This window comes from Cryptomeria japonica, chromosome 10 (genome assembly GCF_030272615.1).
Source record: "Cryptomeria japonica chromosome 10, Sugi_1.0, whole genome shotgun sequence".
Lineage (NCBI taxonomy): Eukaryota > Viridiplantae > Streptophyta > Pinopsida > Cupressales > Cupressaceae > Cryptomeria > Cryptomeria japonica.
In genome coordinates, this window is record NC_081414.1 from 646,968,513 (window position 1) to 646,978,982 (window position 10,470).

The window sequence follows — 10,470 nt, forward strand, 5'->3', positions numbered from 1 at the left end:
TCCGCCTACCACCGAGCAGTCACCACAAAATGCCAGGAATCAAAGCACAAAGGCCTTTAAAGCCGCCTCCATCACATGTCATGAGTACTTCACACACTTCACTGAAATCTAAACATCATCACCAGTCACTCACACCGCTCGCCTCCATCATCATCCATCACCGCAAGGCCACTTGCAGTAAATTTGTAGAACACACACCATGAGGGACATAAATTCCCACAGAACCATGGCTACGAATGGTCATTTCAAATTGAGCTTGGGTTCACTTTTCTAAAATAAGCCTTCTACTCAAAATCATAATCAAGAGGACTAAAATTTCTAAAGTCCTCGAACAAACTAAACATATTTTCCAAGGAGCCATTCGCTCCCACATTGGAAAGTTTGTCAGCTTCCAAGTTTGCTTCCTGAAGGACATGATTCACCTTAAAATCTTCAAAATCGTTCAACAGAAGTTGCATTCTACGCACCTACTTGTCGAAAAGCCACGCTTCCATTCGCCCACGAGCTATCCCATTCACCACAACCTGAGAGTCACCTTCCAAATGAAGTTTCTTGACCCCCAATTTCCCAGCCATTAGGATAGCTTCTAATGCTGCATGACATTCAACAACGTTGTTCGTTCCATCCACCAATCTCTTAGCACTAATGGCCAGAGTGTTGCCCCGATCATCATGAGAAATCACCCCAACACCCAAAGCCCCTGGGTTGCCCCTCGATGCACCATCAAAATTAATCTTAATCCACCCCTTCTTAGGTGGAGTCCACTCTGGGATTGATAGGCCCTTACTCTGAAGATTAGCCCTCAACAGCCCATTAACAGGCCTGAATTTGACCAGAGACCAGCTTGACAAAAAACTAGCATCAAACTGTGAAAAAGGAGTCTTGGCTAAATTCACTTGAGAGCCAGCATTAGAAACCAGTTCCGAAATGGCCCTCTCCAATCTCAACAAAAACCGCTTACAATTTTCCGCTTTTCCTTCAAACACTCTTCGGTTTCGCTCCTTCCAAAGTTCCCATAAAACAGTAGAGGGCAAAATCTTCCATATGGCGGCAAAGATAGAAGTCTTACCCAAAATTGGCCAAGATTCCAACCAGTCACACAAGTTCCCAGCCATAGGGCCCTTCCAATTCAATCTCTGCAGCCCAAAACGCCATGCTTTCTGAGCGAATTCACAATTTAGCAGAAGATGGTCCACATCCTCCTCTGCCTTTTCACATAGCACACAGCGAAAAGGGCCTACAAACCCCATTTTCCTTAGACGATCTCCAGAGAGAATCCACTTATTGCCAGCTAGCCAAGAAAAGGCTCCAGCTTTCAGAAGGCACACATTGTTCCAACACACCTTAGATTCCCACTCCTTCGTCCTGACATCGCTTTCCAAAAGAGAGACTCCCACTTTCACAGAGTAGTAGCCACTCTTGGACCCGCACCAGACAATTTCATCCTCCTCCCTCGAGAACGAGACTTCACGGTTTTCTAGGATGTTGCTCAGATATCTTTCCTCATCTACCCCCAAATTTAAAACCCGAGGGTCTTTCCATCTCCATCTCTATCCCAACAAGGGCATATCTTGTGACAAAAAATCACTCACCTTTGAGCCCCAAACCTGACAAGTCTTTAAAACTATTTGCTAGGGGGCCTGGGACTCCAATGATGGATGACCATCCTAGGAGTCCTGTCAAAAGTTTTCCTTATGCCCATCACCAATACGCCAAGAAAGGTGATTTGTGATCAGGCTCCTACAACTCACCAAAAAGTTCCACAAAGCCAACCCTCTTGGGGGATCTCTCACCGTAAGAATCCTTTCCTTTTCCCTACTATCCAAATATTTAGCTTGTATAATTCTGACCCATCTCTGCTTCGGTTTACTATACATTTGCCATACCAACTTAGCCCCCATGGCCTCATTAATTAGCCTCCAATCATGGAGCCCCCCCCCCTCCCCCACCTTTGGGTTTACAAACTCTATCCCATGCCATGAGCAAAAATTTATCTTGTTCCTGATTTCCATTCCACAAAAACTTTCTCATCTTTTGCTGCATACTCTTGATGATCGAGCCTAGGAATTTGAAACAAGCCATTGGGAAAATTGGCATAGCCGATAAAACTGACTTCAGCATTAGAATGCAACTAGCTAAAGAAAGCCACTTACTCTTCCAGCCCTCCATCTTAGCTTTACAACCATCTAGCAACCCTTTCCAAATGTCCGTCTTACCTGCTCCAGCAAAGAGTGGCATACCAAGGAACTTACCAGGCAGTTGTCCAATCTTAATCCCAAACAATCTAGCAATAGCTCTCTGAGATGAACATTCCGTATATTAAATTTGATCTATTATGACAAGTTTCTAAATTCATATTTAAGACAATCATATTAAAAACATTAAATTTTTTAAATTGACTACATTTCTAAATTCATATAAGAAAATAGAAACTATTCAAAAAAATATATTAAAATATTTGAAAAATTATATACAAAATAAACAACTTTCTAAAAATTTACATTTAAGACAATCTTATTAAAAATATTTAAAAAACTAAATTGACGAAATTTATAAATTATATAAGAAAATAGAAACTATTCTAAAAATTTATATTAAAATATTTTAAGAATTAGAAACAATTATATCTTATCATTTTAAAATATTCTAAATAATTTTTATAATAATAAATATTCTAAAATAATATATATATATATATACATATATATATATATGTATATATATATATATATATATATATATATATACATACATATATATATATATAGATATATATATATATATACATACATATATATGTATATACATATATAGATATATAGATATATATACATATATATATATATGTATGTATATATATATATACATATATATGTATGTATATATATATGTATATATATATATATGTATATGTATGTATATATATGTATATATGTATATATATGTATATATATATATATATATGTATATGTATGTATATATATGTATATATATACATATATATACATCTATACATATATATATATATATACATATATATATATACATACATATAGATATATATATATATATATCTATATATATATATATATATATATATATATATATATGTATAGATGTATATATATATATATAAGTAAGTAAATTTACATCCAAGAGGTGTCAATATACAGTTTCCTCCTTAAAAAAAAGATAACATATTTCTAGTTTTAGAGACACAACAAAAAACTGAGTAACTATATACCAGCTCTGGCTAGGAGTACAAAATCTGAGCACAAAGACCTACACCTTGTCAACACCGTATTATCTATTTGCAATTACTAATCAGTTCAAAAAAGCCAAAAAAGTTTTTGAGAAGACAAAAAAATCTTGTGGAAAAGGGGCACCATCATTCACTGTCCGAGGATCTTGGAATGCTTTCGTAGACCTATTGAGCAGTAAGGGCCTAGGCTACAATATGATAGTCTTCACTACAGTCCACATAAGCCTCTCCGACCGCAATTTCCTCCACCAACCTCATATCATTTGGAATCCACAGCTCCCCACGCCCCAGACCCTAGTCATTGCCTTCTACCACCACACCATTCTCATCCACCCCAATATCCTGCCTACCCTACAAACCTTCCTCCATCACATACTTTTCTAGGTTGAAGCCCTTCGGCCTTACCTGGCTGCCTGTCACAAACAAAATGAAGCTCAAATTTCTATTTTTCTCTGCCTGACCTTGATTATCTTTCTCCAGCTCCATGGTTTGTAGAATGCAGAATTTCCTCATCTCCCCCCTGCATCATGGGCCAATGAGATTCGGTTATGGTCATCTATATTGTCCAAGACTACATGAATTTCCCCCAAAAAAGAATGCTTCAAAACCATCCGATAGACCTTCTTCATTTTGGGTTTGCACACACCCATCTAAATGAAAATAGCCAAGAACATGGCCGAAATGCTCGTGTTCACCTTGTATTTGTGTGCTGCCCGTAGAAAGTTCAAACCAAGAATCTTCCTTACCGCATGAAGAATTAATGGGTGCTTTGATTCTAATACCATTAGGTGCCATTTCTCTGTGATCTCTCCAAGAAATGCCATTTGTTGCTTGGTTTATTCCAATAGAACAGGGTTATCCATGCCTGCAGCTTCTAAATTACTCAAAGAGAATGAAAAATGCGATGCAGTTACAACTATGCTTGCCAAATATATAATTCCCCTCCCTGAAAAAGGCTGCGGGATGTATTGATTGCACATGATAATGAAAGGATGCCTCACTCCGTACTCAAAATATATCTAGGATGCAACTTTAATTAATGATTATCCCTCACAACATGAGGTTCAAGTTGTTGCCACCTAGGCCTCATACCAATTCGAGCACAAACCACCTATTTGGATAATAAATATTTCGCCACTTATTTGTATCCTCTACCATGTCACTTGGTTATTGAGTACTTGCACATCAAATCCACATTAGCCAAATCTTTGGAAATTGTACCACCACTCACCACCAATTCTTAATATTATTACCACATTAATTTCTTATCAATTCCAAATCATTTTACAAAATTAATAGTTTTGGGTGATCTCACAATAGTGGGTTACACTTTTTGGTACATCTTGATTTTTGCTAAAATCATACATATTTTAGAAAATATAATTATTTAAGCTTTAAGAGGTCCCATTTGAAGTAATTAACTGAAGAGAGTTAGATCAAAGGCTCTTAGATCAAAATTTATTGGATAGAACATTTCTACTTCTAAATAATTTCTGCTATGGAGTCTCCTTCGCACCTATCAAAATGTTGATAAAAAACCACGTTTAGATTAGCTTTTGGGGGGTAAAATGAATTCATTTAGAAGTTTTATTTTTTTAGTATTTAGTCCTTACTATAAACTTTCCCAATAGTATAATTTTTAATATAATTAATTTTATTAATATATTTATATTTTATTTCTTATGAACGTAGGTTTTTCATCGAACATTAAGGATTGTGTTTCACACGTGGAAAAATTGAAAAAATAGAGAATTTATTTTATTAAAAATATATTTTCCCTAGGTATTGATATCCTCAATTTAATACAAAAACAAGAATTTATTTCAAATGCATACAAAAAAAGTTTTTTATTATGGAATACACCTCTGTCCAAATGACAACTAATCCGTCTTAAAAAAAATAACTAAAAAAAATATATGAAACAAAAAATTATGAAAAAATATCCATTCAATAGATATTGGTGTGACAATTCTATATTTCTAAAATTAGAAGTTCATTCTTGCTTTAAAAAAAGTTATGCATTACCAAATAATGGTCACTTCTGAAAAAATGTTGATTACTATAGATATTGACTTATTAAAAGTTACATTACAATCTGGACAATTAATTTTTAATTATTTAAAAAAAAACATATTTAGAATCTATATGAAAAATCTCACAAATTATTAGTTTACTTTATCTTCAAATTCTCAATGGTTTAGCTACTATAGGTTTCAAAAAGTAAAGATTTGATGTAAAATGTTGATTCCAGTGTCAAAGTTGGCCAAAAAGTGTAACCTAGTATTATGGGATCACCCTTTCATCGCTCCTTTTTTGTTCCGCCGCTTGTTTGGCTAGGTCTTCGGCCAACTCATTGCCCTCTAGATAGATATGGCAAACTTTAAATTCTTCAAAATTCTTCAGTGCATTTGTGATTGGCGTCAACCATCTCTCAAGTTGCCAGTTCAACGTCCATTGATTCTTGATTGCATTGATTGTCAACGAAGAATCCCCTTCAAGATATATTTTTTTAACCCCCAACCTCCTAGCAAGCTCAATTCATTTTAGGGCTTCTCGAAATTCTGCTATATTATTGGTGGTTGTTCCAATGTATTCTAAAATAATATATATTAACATTATAAATTAAAATACTATATTGCCTATAATAATAATATTATAAATTAGAGTGTTAGTTTTATATAGAAATAAAACATGTCAATACATGCCACATAATAGGTATTTACCCAAAATTCAATGAGTGTATACAAATAGATAATAAATTGTTAAATGGATTTTTCAAAGGATCTTTCAATTCAAATTAGCAAGATTAAAAACGTTAAATTTATCTAATTTTGGTTGGGCTTCCATTCAAGAAGGTTGTATTTTAATGTTATGACAAGTGAATGGTCTATATTTTAAGGTTATATTTGAGCTTGCTCATTATTCATATTCCATATTTTGTGTCTACTTTATCATGGTTTAATTTTATTTATATTTAGATGTTAGGATTTTTGCAATACTGTCAATACGGTGTCACATATTAAATCTATTTTATTTGGTGAGGCTTCCATTCAAAGAGAGTATTTTACTATTATGAGAAGTGAATGGTCTATATTCTGAGGTTATATTTTAGCTCGCCGTGTCTATTTCATATTTTATGTCTACTTTATCATGGTTTAATTTTGTGTCTACTTCTTATCTTGATTTTTCTATTAACTAAATTGTTACTATGAAGATTAGTTGGTTATTTGGTCCAAACAATATTTTATGGTCTATCTTTTTCTAGAGTGATAACTTTATAAATTAGTTCTTTGGAAACAAATAATCCATATTTTGGTTAAATGGCTTTAATTTAATGTTAATTTAAGCTCTCTATCATATCGTTGCTTTGCTTGATGAATATGATAATGTTATAGTTTCATTTTTATACATAGTCTCATTATTATAAGTGAAGAAGAAATGTTATGTGAAGGTCATCCTTGTCTTCGTAACATTTAATCGTTCTCTCAAGTTGTAGTACAAAAACCCTTGGTTGCATAAAAGCATCAACCTGATGTTTATACACAACCTAGTATTGTACTGAGATGTCTTATCTTTGTGACATCAAAATCTTGGTCACTATGATTTTGTATGTTTATTTGATATTTTGCATAACTATTCTAAATATATTTTTTGTCTATCTTCTACTTCTACTTTATATGAATCAATATTTTAACTAAATTTGAAGGTTTGGTTTAATAGAAAAGCTTTTGAATGTGACTTGGTTTTGTACCTTGAATTTTAAAAAATGCATAATTCATGCCCATTTGACTATCCTTGTTATGAGAAATGTTTTCTATTTTATCAAATGATTATATTTTTATTTGGATGATATATTCTTTGAAGATTTCTATTTGAAAATTTTGCAATGATAAAATGTTTTTTTCTTGTATCCTATTGGGATGCAAACATGTTTACTGTAGTTGTTTTGAGGTTTTACTAAGTTTTAAAAATTTATTATGATAGTGCAATCTCTATGAATAATTTTTTTTTGACATTAGTAATAATTTGGAATGTAGTGTTGTTAGTAATGTATTATTTTCCACTCAGATCAACAACAAGACTAGAGGTTTGTTTCCATATCATTCAGTGAACAATAACTTTATCAACTTCATATAGAGCTTGCCAACCAATCATTTACTAACAAAGCTTAAATGCTGCACTAAATTTTGCTATTTTAGACAAACTTTTCATTTGGACAATTCATAGACTAAACCTTATATTTCGTTTTCTCTTTGTATCTCTAATCTATGTAATTGCCTTTAAATTCATAAAATGAGTAGTTTTGTCTCTTTTTTAACATTTTTTAATCTATTTTTTTCTCAATTTTTTTCAAAAAATGTTTTTTCCCTAAAAGATTTTTATTGCTATGTTGTGACATGGGTAGGATATTCATAATCATTTAGTAAAGAAAGAATTTTAAGTTTGATCGTTTTTGTGGGGACTGTTCTCATTAGTTTGTATTGCAAACACTGCAATGTTTCCCAAGATTGTTGTTGTTTAATAGAAATCAGAATTTTATATTGTAGCTTCAATATGATATTCCCATTTTTAATTTGCATCAAGTGGAATAATAAAGCTTATGTTTAGTTCGCTAATCCTCTTCAAATAGATTTGATTAGCTATTATCACTCTCCAAGGTCTAATAACATGACCAAAGTAAAACACCATGACCTCATATGTCTAAGAGTATTTAAAAGCTCAAATAGATTCTGATGACAATGGTTTTATCTTTAAAATTTTTATTTGTTATGATGAACTTTAATTTCCAATCTCCCATATTAAATTTACTCCACCAGTGTTGTAACACCTCTCTATTTTTTTGAATTCAATATTACCTTTGTAATATTTATATATATTATCACTTGCCACATTTTGATGATATAAGATCATAGGTATCAGTATCTCATTTTGTAGCTCACTTGAGTTTTCCTACTAATATTTTACTTAATGATATTTTGTATTGCCATCAAGATGTATAGATGTACTTTAGATTCATGTGTGAATTTATATGCTTGAGTTCTATAGTGTATTAAATTTATTGTTTTTACTATTATATGTGATTATAAGATGTATAGATGTACTTTAGATTCATGTGCGATTATAATATATGTCTGGGTTAGTTATTATGATAATTATTGCATATTTTTAGATCTAAATCAAGCTAGTGTTGAATGGTTTATTGTTAAATACAGATATTAGTGTAATCATTTAGATATTATCTCATTGGTTATTATATATTGTGCTTTGATTTGTTGGTGTGAATAAGGTATTTTACCTAACTAGTCCACTAGTATGTCCTATTCACATGTTAAGTTTTCTTAGGTCCTAATAATCTTTCTAGAAGTCTTAGTTGTCAATTAGATCTTATCTAGTCTTATCTTGGAATTTACTTCTTTTGTCCTAAGTCATTTAATATTTGTCAAGTTAGTTGTGTTAGAGCATTCTAACAACTAGCTATGCACCTTTTTTTACTTAAGCTCACTTAGTTGTGCTTTTGTGCATGTAGCTGCTTTAGTTGTACATCTAGTTTAGCTGTTGTGCATCTAATTTAGATAGAGTTGAGTTTTTTTTAGCTCCTCATGCTTGCACTTAATTCTCTTAAATTTAGCTTAGGGTATCTTTGTGCTTTCTTTATAAGCACTTCATTGTACAATTGTAATTCATTTTGGAAATTTTCAACTTTTGTAAATTGTTAGAAAGTTGGTTTCGACACACTGATTTGATTGTGTAGGTGGTTTTTACTAATTTTTCTCAAGGTGGTTGTTACAGGTCATTGAAGTCAATGTTATTTTTCACGTTTTCATGGCCATATCTTGGGAAAATGGACTTCATTTTTTGACATCCACATATTGATGAAAAACTCTCGACATCCTCTATCTAGATCTATAGGTATCTTTTCTAGATTTTTACTTAGGGACTTAGTGTTTTTAGTTGATTTAATTTCTTATTTTCAAGCTTCCTCATCATTATAGTTGCACTAGGGTTTGCATTTTTTTGTCGTGAGGGGGGTCAATTTATTTATTTATTTTTTCAGATCATCTTCACATCACATCCCTATGGTAGAATTTGTTGTCCATCTCACACCACATAAATACCACACCTGGAAGGACTAGATGACTAAATTGCTCATGTCTAGGGATTTGTGGTCTACTTTAGATGAGACCTAACCTTTGAGCATCCATTTGAGATTTTTCAGCATAGAAATAAGATAAATGAGGCTATGTGATTGATTACCATACATGTTTTAGATAGTCTCCTATTTCACCTCAAGTCTTACACTACTCCTTGGGCCATGTGGACTAAGTTAAAGGATCTTTTTGGGATGATTAATAAGTTCAAGAAAATGCAGTTGGAGATGGAGTTGACCACATTGCTACCTAATTATTTTCCTACTATTGAGGACAATCTAGAGAAATTCAAATCACTCAGATCTTTATTGAAAGGTTGTGGAAAGGAGAAATTTGACCAAGAGTGTGTCTACTTGATCTTGATTAAGCTTTGAGGGCCTTTCCAAGTCTTTTCTTCTGCATTTTATGCCTACATGGATGATATGTGCACAACCTTCACTTTTACCTCTTTTGAGGTCTTTTGTGGGCAATTGACATGGGAGACCACTTTGTTGTCTCAGGGAGATTTAGTTCCCGATTCCTCTTTGTAGGCCTCAATTGCATACTCCTCTAAGGGAAAACAAAAGAAGAAGCCAAAGCCCTAAGTCACCTTCTTCATTGGGAAGATCAAGTCCCTCCAAGCCCCCTCAATATTCAAATCAAAAGTCCAAATCTACTCCACCACCTACTAATTTTTTTAATTCTGGTGAATCTTCCTCCAAGACAAAGAAGAAGTATGGTGAACCTTGCAGTTTTTGTGGCAAGGAGGAACATCTTGTCACCAAGTGTTGTAAGAGACTAGAGGCTTCAGAGGAGGCCATGCAACAATATCACATTTCAACCCCTAAGTCTTTTCATCACACATAGGCAAAGGTCAAGATATTTTTGCATGAGCCTTGTCTACAAATACTACTTGGATAGTTGATTTTGGTGCTTCTCATCATATGACACACTCTCAGGATCTAGTTGATTCTCTTTAAGATTGTAGCACTACATAGATTGTAGTGGGGAATTCTACTCAACTTTCAGTTGTTGGGCCCTGTCTTATTCATCTTGGGATGGTTTTCTTTAGGATGTTCT

General features: G+C 33.0%; 1 protein-coding gene across 1 annotated transcript; it reads right to left on the reverse strand.

The window, feature by feature from the left end:
- Positions 1 to 467: 467 nt before the first annotated feature.
- Positions 468 to 1,901, reverse strand: LOC131073410 (uncharacterized). The gene is made up of 3 exons (XM_059212648.1): positions 1,752 to 1,901; positions 788 to 1,550; positions 468 to 700 (listed from the first exon to the last, which is right to left on the reverse strand). The coding sequence occupies exons 1-3, from the start codon at positions 1,899 to 1,901 to the stop codon at positions 468 to 470; spliced, it is 1,146 nt and encodes a 381-aa protein (XP_059068631.1).
- Between the last annotated feature and the right edge of the window lie 8,569 nt (positions 1,902 to 10,470).